Source organism: Leptodactylus fuscus, chromosome 1 (genome assembly GCF_031893055.1).
Source record: "Leptodactylus fuscus isolate aLepFus1 chromosome 1, aLepFus1.hap2, whole genome shotgun sequence".
In the NCBI taxonomy this organism is placed as follows: Eukaryota; Metazoa; Chordata; class Amphibia; order Anura; family Leptodactylidae; genus Leptodactylus; species Leptodactylus fuscus.
The window spans coordinates 37,194,947-37,210,821 of record NC_134265.1 but is presented as its reverse complement, the minus strand read 5'-3'; the positions used below and the strand labels follow the sequence as shown (position 1 = coordinate 37,210,821).

General features: G+C 43.2%; 1 protein-coding gene across 2 annotated transcripts in view; it reads left to right on the top strand.

The window, feature by feature from the left end:
- PHF24 (PHD finger protein 24) overlaps nucleotides 1–15,300 on the top strand; it is a 99,284-nt gene extending 83,984 nt beyond the window's left edge. For both annotated transcript variants that reach the window (XM_075269755.1, XM_075269754.1), the window contains exons 5-8: nucleotides 1,727–1,929; nucleotides 4,970–5,136; nucleotides 9,979–10,080; nucleotides 14,809–15,300. In XM_075269755.1, coding sequence (XP_075125856.1) covers nucleotides 1,727–1,929; nucleotides 4,970–5,136; nucleotides 9,979–10,080; nucleotides 14,809–14,905 — 569 coding nt within the window. In that variant the 3' untranslated portion in view covers nucleotides 14,906–15,300. The remainder of the gene's footprint in view (nucleotides 1–1,726; nucleotides 1,930–4,969; nucleotides 5,137–9,978; nucleotides 10,081–14,808) is intronic.
- Nucleotides 15,301–15,875: the final 575 nt, after the last annotated feature.

Genomic DNA, 15,875 nt, shown 5'->3' with positions numbered 1-15,875 from the left:
CTTAATAGGTTTGGTTAAAGAAAACACCGCAGTGTTTTTTGTTTTTTTTTTGGTTATGCTTCGCTATGTGAGGTCTTAGCCTAAAGGAGGTATAAATGTAGACCCATGTAAACTCATCCTTAAAGGGTTAACAACTTTTTCAATCCATATTGAATACATTTTGGAACCATCGCCGCGAAAACGACAGATTGGTTTATTTCCCCTCATTTGCTTAAATGTTATTGATATTATATTTTTTATGGAGAATACATTGATTTTGCATAAAATGGTGTAAAAAATGTAACGAGAATGCGATGGGCGAGTTTGTTCGGCAGCATTTCGCGGCGCCTCGGCGTGCTGATTACCCACATGTCACAAGTACTCTCAGCCATAATTACATTTCCTATTTGTTTATTGCTACACATACAATTTTTCAGTTTGTAATTGCCTAATTAAAGCCGGGGCTGCATGTTCAACTTGGGTTGGTTACAAGACGCAATCATTTCATTAGCAGTCAATCCTATATAACATCTGCTGCTCGGTGCGCATAGAGAAATAATAGGAACGGGTATACAATCCCGCCGGGGGAGGGGGCTCATGGCAAAATAAAAACATGAGGATTGAATGCTTAGTGGGAAGAAGTCATTAAAGAGATTCTATTAGGTGGATTGTTCTCAGACTAGGGTACCCTGACCCACCAGGTGATATAATACTATAAGAATAAGACCATGTGCACATTTAGTTCTGCATGTATCGTACAGATGTGTCCACTCTTAACTGAACTCCAATTTGTCATATAACCAAAGCAATAGCATATGCTAGCTAAAAAGGATGCAATTAAAGGGATCGTCCAGAATTTATTTATGGCCTGTCCAAGGCTTCAGTGCGAAATCTGTAACATGTCCCTCTTACCATGCACCATCTATAATCCTAGTGTCTTTCTATGTTGTTATAGGGAGGCTCCAAGGTCTGGTTGTCTGGGATTTTTTTTTTAATATATATATATATATATATATATATATATATATATATATATATATATATATATATATGGTCTGTCACTGTATAGTAGATGGGCAATGGAAACAGAGCTGCAGCAATGGCGCCCTCCCAATATATAGGACATGGAGCCATCTGCTTCTAGCTCCTGCAAGGGGTAGTACACTGACTGGACACACCCTTGAGCAGTTTATCCATGCAAAGGGCCACCGGTTGCCCACCCACCGATCACATATGTATGGCTTATCCTAAGGATAGGAATTCCAACGAGATATAAAGTTGAAAGTCCACCACCATCAGTTAAATGGTACTGTATGTTCTTGTTCCTCCCCTGCTCCAAATGTATTAAGAACAACTTGGACCTGAGCAAAGTGAAGAATCAGGTTAGCTGACAATTAAATTCAGTACGTGTTTTCACCTTTAAGTTTATTCTAAGAATAGGCCATAAGCATAAGAATGCAGCAGCTACTGGAAAATTTCAAAAATTAAAATGGCCGGAATTTTTGGGTGCAGTAGTTGCTGGGTGCTGGGGAAGGGGAGGGGGTGTATTGGTTGTTTGTCTGCCCCTTCCCTGAGCTTGAGGACTGTGGGTTTTTCCCCCTACTTGGAACTCAGCCTGGCTGAATATAGGGGATCTGCAGTGCTCCTATAAAGTCGGACTGTCTAGAAGAAATCTAAACGGTTGACTTATAAACTTACAACTTACATGTACGCTAATAATCACTATGTTGACTACTTCTCCACACAGAATGTACCCTTAACCTGGATGACTTCCTCCATTACAAACATCTGGTGAACCGGCGAATGCAGGAGAAGCAATTGAGCGATGAGCTGGAGGAACAAGCCAGTCTACAGTTCTCCTCCATGGATCCTGAGAAGAAGGGGCAGATAGAGTGGCCTGATTTCCTATCCCATGAGTCTATCTGCCTACTGCAGAAGTTACGTTCACAGGTCAGTGGATTTTGCATTGTCGAATTAAGGGAAAAATTGAATAATAAAACCAAAAACTAGAATCAAAAGGGGTATCTTACACTAGGTTCACACTGACGTTCAGGTTGTCCATCATTTGAGTCTACTTGTGGCCCATAAGATGGAAACCCTATCCTCTTAAAAAGTGGTTACATGCGGAAAATCGCAGACCCCATAGACTATAATCTTCTAGCAGGGCTTTTCTCTCGATTTTAAGAGGCATATGGGGCGGAGTCTTGTGCGGAGACTCAAACGCTAGTATGAACCTAGTGTTAAGAAGACTTTCCTTTGCCGACAACCTTGTGGTCTGTAGAGTCTCATAGACCTTGCATGCTCTGGAAGATTCTGCATATGGTAAGTCAACCTACAAAGGGCTACATCTAGGACCTCTCACCCAGTCAAGTACCCATGCTTTGGTTTGGCTTTAATCCCACTGGGTATCTTTGAAAACCAAGCATTTATCTACAGAGTGCTACCTTCCAAAAGTTGGTGCTAGAGTATGTTTTCCTTTTTCCATCAATTTGAACTTCTTTACATATTCCTTTCCCAGAAATCAACTACTAATGATTTCTTAATTCAGTATTTAGTTGTGTTACACAGATTATGTCATAAATACCTGATAAATACGAGGTCCTGAGGTCCAGCTCTAGGCTCCCTACTAGAAATGAGTGAACTCTTCAGAATGAACCAGATATAAACCCAAATTTTCCAAAAATTTTAAGAATCAACCTTGAGACTTTGGGGGTTCATCACCTGTGAACCAGAGGTGAAACTATTATAGTCTGGGATATTCAGAGGAATAATAAGTGGAGACCCTGGGAGGTGTGGAGACATAATAACCAGTTACACTCACCTCTCCTGGGTATCCTCACAGTGTCCAGTGCTCTCTTGGGGTCTTCTTTCAGTCTCCTGGGTATCGTTATGTGTCTTGGGGTTACCTGAGGACCAATCACACTTTAGTCCAAGTGTCATGATATCAGTGTGGCCCATGTGTCCACTATGGTTCACAGGCCTCTGCATTTATCCCGGATTCCGTGATGTCACCCAGAAGGCTCAGAGGGGAGGGTGAGGTGAGATGAGGGAAAGTGAGTATAAGGGTTTATTATTTTTGCACACTCCCACCTATTACATTCTGGGGTCACTCTGGTATCACTTCTGGTTTGTAATTATTCTACCAGAATCACATTTTTTTGGTCAAACTATCCAAACCCAAAACAAATCTTCAGGGGTCGCCCAACTCTTATCATAACATGGGAAAATGTGGGTTCCCTGACCACGATTATTGTAAGCCATATTATTAAGCTGATTTTTCAGCAGCTGTAGTTCCCCTTTCCCTGGCTGCAGGTTGTCTGTCTAAGAAACTTCCTGTATTACTAAACATATGTCTTCAGTTACACGGTCATTAAAGAAGAAGAAGTGAAAAGGAGAGGAGGGATGACATCTCAGTGGTCAGATCATGCAACACTGCTCATCTGTCACATTGGGAAGAGCCACCTGATCCCACTGAGCAGACTCCGACATATGGGAGAAAATTAACATTTCCAGAAAATAGTATAAAGGAAACTACCATATTTTTCAGACTATAAGATGCACTTTTTCCCCCCAAATTTGGGAGGAAAATGGGGGTGCGTCTTATGGTCCAAATGTGGACTATAAGGGGACGGAGGAGCGGAATTACAGAATTGTCATGCTCTTACCGTCACTGGTTCCCTTAAGTGGCAGGAGTGTGATGATGCTGTGGGCCTCAGCAACTAAAACCCTCCCCTACATCTGTCGCTATATTACAGTGGATGCTAGGTCTGTAAAGCTAATGGCGGCTGGTCTACTGCAACGGATGTGTACAATACAGAGTAGTCTGCTTTATTATTGCTACTGATTTCTTTACGTGCAATTCTGCCAGGAGTAACTTTAGCCCAAGAAACCATACTACTGGAGATCAATGGACACTGGACTGCAAACCCAGGTTATGATGCAGCTAAAAAGACACCTGACATATAAAAAGAGAGATCTGAGTATAATCAGGAAAGCTGCATGCTGTCCATAACTAACATCCCATCAGCAATAACACAAGCAGCTAGACAGAAGTAGGTAGAAGAATTTAGACTCTCCTTACACTCTGTGAGATGTGAAAAGCTGAAGACTCTTCTCTAAGTAACATTTTTAAGTAGAATACATTACATATTAGCCCAGAAATGAGAATAAGTTGTTTGTAAAGTTGAACTTCACATAAAGTAAACTGCTGGCTAAAGGGTTGTCTTATGAAGACAACCCCTAAAAAGATTGGTCAAGAAGATACCATAAATTTATACCTTTATCTCACCTAACCCAACACAAAGATATGCAGCAACCAGTAGTACTTGAAAGAATCATGTGACTATTGAGACCAATCAGTGATTTTAGCAGTCACTTGAAGGGAAGCATTGATATATTTGAGTGACATCACTGGTCCCACCAAAGGGGCTCACACCAAATATTGGTGTATTTTTGTGATTTAGATGCACTGTAATACAGTTTAGAGACACACATATATTTTATGGATCACCATTCATCGGGATATCTTCTCTGGCTGTTCCAAGAGGTGACTTTATTGACTAGTCAAAATAAGCAACCATAATTGACCTAAAACTCAAAATTTCAGGGCGCCAATTCAAAATCTGTAATGGGCCCCCCCATTTAACATGTGCTATCTATATCTATAATACCAGTGTCTTCTTAGATTTTAGAAAGCTCTAGGGCTTGGACTTCTTCATACGATATACAGTATATCTATGTGTTTGAGACTGTATTGTGCCTTAGAATCTCCTCCTTCAATCATACATATATAAGAAAATATTCAGTAGGGAAAACCTAAATAGGCCCAGGGGGAAACTCACTCATTTCCTTTGGATGGTGGCCAGCTTCAAAAACATAGCTCCAGCGGTGCAATACAACCATGGTGACCCCCTTGCTACTGTATAACAATATGTCTGTCACTTTTCATTTATGCAAGTCTTGATTTCTTGTACTGTGTCATTTCTCTCAGAATTCTCTGCTGAGGATCTTGTCCGTGAAGGAGCGAGAGCGAGCTCGGACCACGTTTCTGACTCTGGACCAGGATAATGATGGTTTGATTACAGGCAGCGAATGCAGAAAGGCCCAACATGGCTGGTTCCGTAAACATTCTAAAGAGGCCGCGTCATGTAATGTCAGGTAAGAATACATCTCTGATACTTACATACAAGTGTGAGGTACAGCATGTGCTTTTGGCTTTTTGTTATCTTTGCACCAGGGGCATAACTACCAGGGTAACAGCTGCCACAGGGCCCGGGACATTAGGGGCCCAGCGACAGCCGCTACCGCTGCGTTTTTTTCTCTTTTCAGACCCCGAGTATAATGATCAGAGGACCAGGAGAGGTAAGGAAACATTAAAAAAAGCAGTGTTACTTACCTCTCCGGGCTCTAGACAGGCTTCGGGCCTACTTGTGTGACGTCCCTGATTTCACATGATGGGGCCTACGTTCCAGGTTATGTGACATCCCGAACGTCTTTGAAGATGGCCGACACCACCAAAGACTGCACTGGAGCTCAGGAGAGGTAAGTAACATTGTTTTTTATGTTGGTATCCTCCTTTGGTCTCCAATTATTATACTAAGGGGTCTGAAAAGACCCCAGAGTATAATAATTGTTCATGGATGTCCACAGTGGGGCATAATACTGTGTGCAAGGGTCACAATGTGGCATAATAGTGTGTGCAGGGGCCACTATGGGGCATAATGGTGTGTACAGGGGCCACTATGGGGCATAATAGTGTATGTAGGGGCCACTATGGGGCATAATAGTGGGTGCAGAGGTCTCTATGGGGAATAATACAGTGTACAGGGGCCACTATGGGGGATAATACTGTGTGCAGGGGCCACTGTGGGGTATAATAGTGCATGCAGGAATGTGGGGGGTGTCGGTCAGTCGGGGTCTTCGGCGTCAGTCGGGCAGAGAACCCCATGTCAAAAGTTCACCAAGGGGCCCTGCTATTCCTTGCCACTGCTTTGCACAATAGAAAAATTTGCAACCTCTTGGTTGCTGGGAGCCTGGTCTTACAAATGGAGGATCTCATGGTTCTCTTTCATGTAAGAAATACAGATGCAGCAAAGTGTATCATGACAATGCAGGGCGATATCTTATAGCACAACACAAAAGCCATTGGAATAATCAAGGTAAAGCCTGCATAGGTAAAGCTTGACATAACATGTCAAGTGTCAAGTTAAAGCCTGCAACGTCTTTAAAACTGCTTTAGGGTTCATAAACATGGGAAGTTTGGTTGAGACTCTTATTCCCAAAGGCATAATATGAAGCATCAACTCCTGAAACAAAACCTGTAAAAGATCCTCCCCCCCCCAACTAACATGTGCCAGTTGTTATATTGATGCCCACTTTATATTGACTCCCTTGTAAATGGTATCACTGGACTCTCTGTAGAGGTTTGAATTATGGAGCCATTGATACTCCTTTAGCTGTCATATGGGATGTTTCTAATACTACATGCACGCAAACAAGCCATGCCTATGTAATGAGCCCACCAAGAACTAAAGAAACACTCTAGGTAAGGCCGATTCACTCTGATATACCTGGTGCAGGTGCAGCAATCCATTGCAGGATTGCAGAGAAGATGGGAGTAGGGTCACGGTAGGGCTCACAGACCAACCCTCCAGTATTGCTCAAGTTTACTGACAAGAGGACCTGCATCTGTATAGGCTGATGCAATGGTTGTAAGTCTGCAGATTGGAAGATGGTGGTAATAGTATTCCTAGGGGCCTTCCAGAGCATGATGGTAGGTGGAGCGCCATTGATGGTACTTGAGGATCGAGGACTCAGGAGACAATGTGCAACAAATAAGTAAGACAGGTAATAACAAACAGCAGTGTTTCATAAGATACTGGTTACAGACTTGTTAGCCCCGTGCTGGAGCTGAGAATGGGTGATGAAACTCTCTGGCTCCAGTCAGTGTCTCTATTAGGGAGCCTTCACACGGGGTATACGCTCCGCTCATTCTGAACGTAAAACTCGTTCAGAATGAGCGCATAAAAATCAGATCCCATTCATTTCTATGGGTGCTGGCATACACGCGTATCACATTGAAAGCAATAGGTAAAAAAGCCTCCCACTGATTTCAATGGGGAGCGCGCGTATGCCAGCACCCATAGAAATCAATGGGATCTGGTTTTTACGCACTCATTCTGAACGAGTTTTACGTTCAGAATGAGCGGAGGGTAACTCCGTGTGAAGGCTCCCTTACTTAGGGATCTTCCTCAACTGCGCTTTTCATCTCCCACAAAAATCTTTAATGACTACAATGCCCAGGCCGTGGTTGTGCAGGTTCCAAAAATGGTATACAAGTTGGCTTGAAGTTTATGGGTTGGATCTTAGCTCTAAGGTCCATCCAAAATGAATTTACAGTCTATGTCACAAACACATTTGTCCCAAAAAGTTAGCAGGGATATCGCCCATCTCCTGACATTGAAATCAATGGGAGCGTGTACGGCCCGCAAAGGCTCCCACGGCGTAGACGTGCCACATCACGCGGCACGTTACACCGTGTGAACCCTCCCGTAAAGTGAAAATTCACATTCTTATCCAAGTGTTCCACTGAGATTTCACTTAGGGCCTGAGGGGGAGCTATATAATACAGGGACTCAAAGAGTACCAAAGAGGGTGTCACGCTCGGCCCCCTCAGGCCCTTCATCAGGATGACACAATGAATCAATTTTGCCTGGAGTGTTCCTTTAAAGCCCATTCAATGTAGGACCTATTATCTGTAGGTCTTGGAGGTTCCCAAATCATTTAATTCTCCCTATAAATTTCCACACCTAAAGGCCATATAGACAAGAATTGTACAACTAGAACAACCCGTTTAGCCACAGATTTATTGTAAATTTTTGGAAATTTTTAAGCAAGATAAAATGAACTTGGTTCTTAATGTACTAAGATAACACATCATGTAATATGGGATGTAAGGCTTTAATTCGGCTAATAAATATGCAGAACATCATGTCTCTAATGGTCTTGTTAATAAAAGATAATTACTCTCTCATGTATTTTATGCTATCCAACAATAAAATATGATATTTTCTAAAGCAATGGGATGATAAGTGGATTAAGAAGATGTGTAGATTTCATTACCGGCCTCATAATATCCACGGCGTGCTTTATATGATTATCCTGCCCTTACCATTTATATGAGAATTAAGACAGGCCGTGATGTTAAATATAAAATACAGATAATATCTGAGTATGTGCTGTGCTCGGGGGTAACGTATTCCAGCCATAGACTGATCACTTCCATGTTTGTCTCACTGATACCAACGGGCGGGGTTCATATTTCTGATTATCTATTGAGGAGGTTGGGTTCCTTCTGCACCTATTTGCCTAACAGCCCGAGACAGGACTGATCCGTTGGCCGAGCCAAGAATGTCTCACCACCAATTTACAGAATTGCCCGCCCTTGCTTGGATTTAGTTAAAGAATCCAATTTTGCACAAAACTAATTTAATATAATATCATAGCATGCTGTAATGTGATATGGCAGAACTGGGATTTTACCTATAGGGATCCCATTTTCCCGGGATTGACAGTGACTCAGTGGCGTAACTACCGCCGTAGCAGCAGAGGCAGCTGCCACAGGGCCCAGGACATTAGGGGCCCGGTGACAGCCGCTGCAGTTTTTTATTTTTTCTTAATAGGCAGTAACTCCAGCCTACAGCGGAGGCTACAGCGTAGGAGCCAGGGGACAGGTAAGTAACAGTAATTTTTTATGTTTTTATTCCCCCGGGTCTCCGATTATTATACTCTGGGGTCTGAAAAGACCCCAGAGTATAATAATTGTTTATGGGTGTCCACAGTGGGGCATAATACTGTGTGCAGGGGCCACTATGGGGCATAATACTGTGTGCAGGGGCCACTATGGGGCATTATACTGTGTGCAGGGGCCACTATGGGGCATAATACTGTGTGCAGGGGCCACTATGGGCATAATACTGTGTGCAGGGGCCACTATGGGCATAATACTGTGTGCAGGGGCCACTATGGGGCATAATACTGTGTGCAGGGGCCACTATGGGGCATTATACTGTGTGCAGGGGCCACTATGGGGCATAATACTGTGTGCAGGGTCCAATATGGGAGATAATACTGTGTGCAGGGGTCACTATGGGGTACAATACTGTGTGCAGGGGCCACGATGGGGAATAATATTGTGTGCAGGGGCCACTATGGGGGATAATATTGTGTGCAAGGGCCACTATGGGGAATAATACTGTGCGGAGGGGCCACTATGGGGCATAATACTGTGTGCAGGGGCCATTAAGGGACATAATACTATGTGCAGGGGCCACTATGGGACATAATACTGTGTGCAGGGGCCACTATGGGACATAATACTGTGTTCAGGGGCCACTATGGGACATAATACTGTGTGCAGGGGCCACTATGGGACATAATACTGTGTGCAGGGGCCACTATGGGGCATAATAGAGAGCGCAGGAATGCATAGGAGGGGGTCAGTCAAAGTCTTCGGTGTTGATGGGGGGGGGGGCCATGTCAAAAGTTCACCACGGGGCTCCACTATTCCTAGCTATGCCACTGCAATAACTCCTGGGTGAGGTTGGAGCGGCAAACCTTTGAAGATTTGTTTCGTCTGGTGTTCTGGCAAGCTGATCCTCCAGTTCGGTCCAAACTTGCTAGCGTAGAAACGGAAGTGAAATTATTATACTCTGGGGTAGCCTACTGATATTCTCTAATCCATAGGATTTACAGTAAAGAATGAGCAAACCAATTCCCAGAACCAGATTCGAACCAAATTTTACAAAAATTCCAGGAAAAGACAGAACCTGAATGTTTTACTGTTTGACACACACGAAACACTCCTATACTCTGGGGTCTCCTCCTGTGGATAGGCCTTCAGTGTGAAAAATCAATTTAGGGCTGGAGAACCCTTTTAATAATAACCACTGGCTTGTATCTGTAATGTACTACTGTATGTTGTGTTTTCACCTCTTTCAGTATAAGCCATGTTGGGCCCATGTCGGAGAGCAGCCCAGCCAGTAGTACAAGTGGAAAAAGCCAAGAAAAGGTGCCACTGACTACAGATCCAGACGAGAACAGGTGAGTGTCCTTCTGTTGGCAAACAATACTGCGTGCAGGTGGAGCGACCTTTGTTACACCATAAGCAGTTCTTGTTGCAGCACTAAGAGATTTGAACACTTTGCAAGAATTAGCTAAATGTTTTTGTTGGATCTTTAAAGTGCGGGTCTAGTCACAAAAGTTGTCAGGCCTAAAACAAGGCTTATGTTCATAATCAACAGCAACACCCCTGCATGGATCAGCAGTTCAGAACGGCTTCTGACACCCATAATATACATGGCATGGAACCAGAAATAGTTGGCTTTGGTCCCTGTTGTGCTGGTGGTACAGCTCAGCACGCATTGAAGCTATCCTTGGGATAGGCCTGATCGGTGGGGGACTGATAGCTGGTCCCTGCTCAGATCAGCTGTCCAACACTGGAACCAGAAGTAATTGGCTCATGGCCAGGTATAGTAGCTGAGCACCATCACTGCAGCTCAGCTAGTCAATGGGAGCTGGGCTGCAGTACCGTTTCCCTGCCACTATACAGAGACTGGAACCAGCTGGCTCAGTGCAATAGATAGTACTGGAATCGGAAACGGCTGATCTGTGTGAGGTCTATAATCTGCCTCCACTGATCAGATAACTAATAAATACACAGCCACATCTAAAGCCTGGTTAAGATCTGCATTGGTAATCCATTCGGGGGAGTCCGCAATGACTACCAAATGCATTGGCAAACGGTGTGTATTGAAAGCACACAGACCCCATAGACTATATTGGGTTCCATGTGCTTTCTGCATGGTCTCTGCATGGAACATGCAGATAGAAAAGTAGTTCAGGATCTCTTGTGGACACTGAACAGAAAGCACATGGAATCCATTATAGTCTATGGGGTCCATGTGCTTTCAATGCACACCGCTTGCCAATGCATTCGGTAGTCCGTTCAGGGGGGAGTCTCCATGCAGAATCCCCTGAATGTATTACCAATGCAGATGTGAACGAGGCCTAAGGACCATTCACTTGACAGAATCTGATTCCTCCTCCAAAAAGAATGCAGCAGGACAGGAAAAAATTAGTGTCCTGTATGATTTTTCAACAGAATCTGTAACTAGTTCAGCCATAGAGTCTGGAATTCAAGACAGCTTGTGCCTAAATAGCGGCGGAACGCCAATGGTGTCCTTCAGAGTTCTGCAGTGTGGAGCCAAAGCCGGAAAATGAAGAGTCCTCTAAGGAGGATGTCTTCATTTTATGTAGGATGAACATGCCCTAATAGTCCATTGTATCCTAATAGAGTTTTCTGTACATTCATTACTTATTTTACCATTGTACCATCATGGTCACTGTATTACCCAATTAGAGCATTCTAGCCGTTTCCATAGAGGGATCTTACAAGGAACTTTCCTCCGAACCCATAAATCACACAACAAATTTCGGCTGCACTCCCATTAATTATTCCAGAAGATCCAGTATCATTAAATAGCATTTACCTTCCAATTTCCCCCAGTTTTGTTACCTCTGACTGTAATTACTATGTCTGGTTGCGGTGTACGACTCCGCTCTAATTTATTACCGTGTGTTAAAATGTTTAAAGACCTCGCTACTCCTAAATTATACATCGAATAAAAATCCGCCTGACGGAAATTATAGAGAACAGAGAACATTGATCTGGCAGCCAAGATAAAATCATAAAATGATGATTGTCAACACAAAGAGAGAAAAGTCTTTATCGAAACTTCGATGGAGAAAGAGATAAGGCTCTGTACACACATGGGGCCATAGATCCCATCGGCTTGGAAAATTTCATGAAGTATCTTTTCAATATCATTCTCTGTATTAGGACATTTTCCTATGCAACTGGGCAAGGCACAAAAACATATTGCGCCAGTTTCAGCGCTGATATCTCCCCACTGTCAGAAGAGCGGGCATTACAGATCACCATCATCGCTGGGGAAGGGGGAGGGAGGAACGCTCCTGACAGTACAAGCTAATGGAAGAGTACAAAGAGCAAAGATGCTAGTCTGTAAGGCCCGCCCTTCTGACAGTGGAGAGATATCAGTGCCAAAATTAATGGCATAGATATCTCCTGTACTAGAGTCCAAACCATGCACTGAATTCAACTGAAGTCGACTCTCTAGCGGTATAAAATACCGCACATCTATGAAGATGTGAAAGGTCCTTATGCAAAACACTTAACAGCCTCAGTTCTTATCCCAACCATTGGGTGGACATGCATACTCATACTGTATAGCAGGGGTGCCCAATACGTCGATCGCGATCTAAAGGTCGATCGCAATGGACGTATGGGTCGGTCGCAGGATGCAGCCAGGGATCCCCGGTGTCTGCTTGTTCACAATGCAGGCTGAGAGTCGACTCTCAGCCTGCGCTGTGAACAAGCAGCACCCCGGTCCCCTCCATCCCTAAGAGCAGCCTGCAAGCGTCCAGAGTGCTTGTTCACAGCGCAGACTGAGAGTCGACTTTCAGCCTGTACTGTGAACAAGCAGACAGCAGGGATCCCTGGGCGGCCACAGAACGCCACTGTCTCCTGCTCTCACGCTCTGCTCGGCCCCACCCACATGCCAGGGCCGCCCACAGACACGCCCATAGACACGCCCACATGCCCTCCCTGGCCCCGCCCACAAGAAGTGGGTAGATCTTTCGACTAGGTCATATAATAAAGTAGCTCACATGCTGACAAAGTGTGAGTACCCCTGCTATGTAGCACAGAAATCTTGTGACAGAGTATCACAAAATCAAGTATTTTATTTTTCTCTTAATGGGCCATCTTATACTTTTCATATAAGAGCACAGACAAGGAATTACACATGTGTATATGGTATGTTCTCCATTTGGGTGCTAGGGGTGTATATACTGTATATGTCACTGGCCTTCCCTAAGCTAGCAATGTACTACACTTTTACTGAAGTTACTATCCAACATTCCATTTTTTTCCCAAAAATTCTGTGCTACTGCATTACCTATTTTTGTAAAGGGAAGGTCTGCTTAGAATTTATAGATATACTAGCTGGTACCCGCGACTTCGTCTGCGGTGATTGTAGAAGTGGGTATATACAGGTGTGGGTAAGGTTTGAGTACTGTGTATAAGGTATGGGATATGAAATGTAACTTTGTATCTTGTTTTTGCTGTAATTCAGAGAATACGTGAGACTTTTGTGTTGAAGTTACTTTGTATTTGAGCTGCTATATATACGGTGTTGTGAGAAACGTTACATAGTGACTTTGGGACAGAAGTATTTGAAGTTAACCCCTTCCCGTCGATGGCATTTTTTGATTTTGGTTTTTCATTTTTGACTCCCCTCCTTCTAAACCCCATAACTTTTTTATTTCTCCGCTCCCAGAGTCATATGAGGTCTTAATTTTTCTTGGGAAAATTTTTTCTTCATGATGCCACCATTAATTATTCTGTATAATGTACTGGGAAGCAGGGAAAAAATTCTGAATGGGGTGGATTTGACAAAAAAAATGCATTTCTGCGACTTTCTTAGGGGCTTTGGTTTTACGGCGTTCACTGTGCAACCAAAATGACATGTCCCCTGTATTCTGTGTTTTGTTACGATTCCGGGGATACCAAATTTATATGGTTTTATTTACATTTTGACCCCTTAAAAAAATCCAAAACTATGTTCAAACATTTTTTTTTGAAAAGTCGTCATATTCCGACAGCCGTAATTTTTTTATACGTCTGTGTATAGGGCGTCTTTTTTTGCGGAGTTGGGTGTACTTTTTAGTTCTACCATTTTCGGGAAATGTTATTGCTTTGATCACTTTTTATTCAAATTTTTATCAGAATCAAAAGAGTGAAAAAACGGCGGTTTGGCACTTTTGACCATTTTTCCCGCTATGGCGTTTACCGAACAGGAAAAATATTTGTATAGCTTTGTAGAGCGGGCGATTTCGGACGTGGGGATACCTAACATGTATGTGTTTCACAGTTTTTAACTACTTTTATATGTGTTCTAGGGAAAGGGGGGTGATTTGAATTTTTAATCCTTTTTATTTGTTTTTATATTTTTTTTACTTTTTATTAAACTTTTTTTTTGCATTTATTAGACTTCCTAGGGGTATTGACATGGGTGGGCGGTGTCGCAGATTGTCAGAGCGGTGGGGGTCGGCAAACATGGCTGCTCCGGAGCGTTAAAGAGAGCCTCCTGCAGTATCGTTAAGGGGAGGGGCAAAGTGGTAAAGTATATGTATATGAGATTGTGTGGGGTTAGGGGCGAGGCTGTAGAGGGCAATATGAATTTTGTGGCTTGCTATGGTCCAAAGTGTGTGAGATTGCAGAGATGGTGGTGTGAGTTTGGGTTTTGTGGGGGTCCTGGCACAAACGTATGTGCGCTGTTGTGACGAACAGTAGCCTATTGCGCAATCGAGTGTAGTGACTATGTTTGTGGAAAATTTCAGCCAAATCGGTCGAGCGGGTTTTGCGTGATTGAGGAACAAACATCCAAACATCCAAACACACAAACCCACAAACATCCAAACTCACAAACTTTCACATTTATAATATTAATAGGATAAAATTCTGGCTTCGACCAGCACTACCCGGAGTTCACTTCATAGTCTGGGCAGCTTATCAGTCTTTTTAATGTACCACATATATTGGGAGCTTTCCCAGCTCATATGATAAATGGACTCAGCAGGACTAAATTGTCGAGAAAAAAAGTGGTTATTGTGTTATAAGCCCTTCAACAAGTTTTGTACAATTATACCATAGTACTTGGCTTGCGTTAATTGAAATGTCTCTTGCAGACAGGTGAAGTGGGATGCCTTCTTGAAGGAGAATGTTCTTTATATCCTTGCTGCTCGACCAAACAGTTCTGCTATTCACCTAAAGCCATCGATTTAAAGAAGCGAGAGCTCCGCTTGGGTCAACCATCACGGCCAAGAAGACCCAACCACTGGCTGCATGAGTCACGTAGAGGAGAGATGATGTTGTGGCTACTGGAAGATGCCGCGTTGTAGCCGAGTTAACACTGAAGCCCTATACTTAGATGTCTTCCCCAATGAGCCCTTTTACAAATGACTATATATTTTTAATAATTTACCACCTGAAAGCTCTACGTTCTTATTGTAGATATTGCTCCCACATCGTGAAGGATCTCATGCAGCATTGCCACCGCGGCTAAGGCTTGAACATCGGCTTGGACATCTTACCAATTATTTATTTACCAGAAGAAGGGCATAGAGACCCCTAAGACTGGTGTCAAGAAATGAAGGCTACTTCATGGCCGTTGGGTCTAACTGTTGTTGGGTTTAACTCTTCACGACCCAATCGTGAAGTCCTTTGTCCCTGAATTGCTAATGTTTTCAGTAATGTCCAACAAAACCTGTTATCTCCGAGTTCACAGTAGTTCGTTTTGACACATTCAGATACTGTAGAGGTTTTATTATGAGATTTTAAATGGACCGCTAGGGATCTGCTAAGTTTATGTCTATCACATCAATGCGTATATCAAAGCTCCGAGGCGCCTCATATGTACAATGGTGGGTTTGAAGATCTCATCCTTTGGTTAAATCACTGTAGTGGACCTGATACAGATATATTAGGATTGCCATGACTGCCGTGATTTTGTCACTTTGTATCAGTCACATATTGTGATAGCTTTACAGGTAATTATAACATTTCTCAATGGAGGTTCTACGTGTAATACCATGTCTGACCACATGGAGTGCTGTTAAACAGGGAACACGTTTGTGAGTAAGTGGAGCTCCAAGTACTCTCTTTCCGGCACATATATTACAGTGCCATATATATTTTTTTTTAGTTTTTGGAACATGAAAATGATATAAAAAGCAAAACCTAAATTTTGGTGACA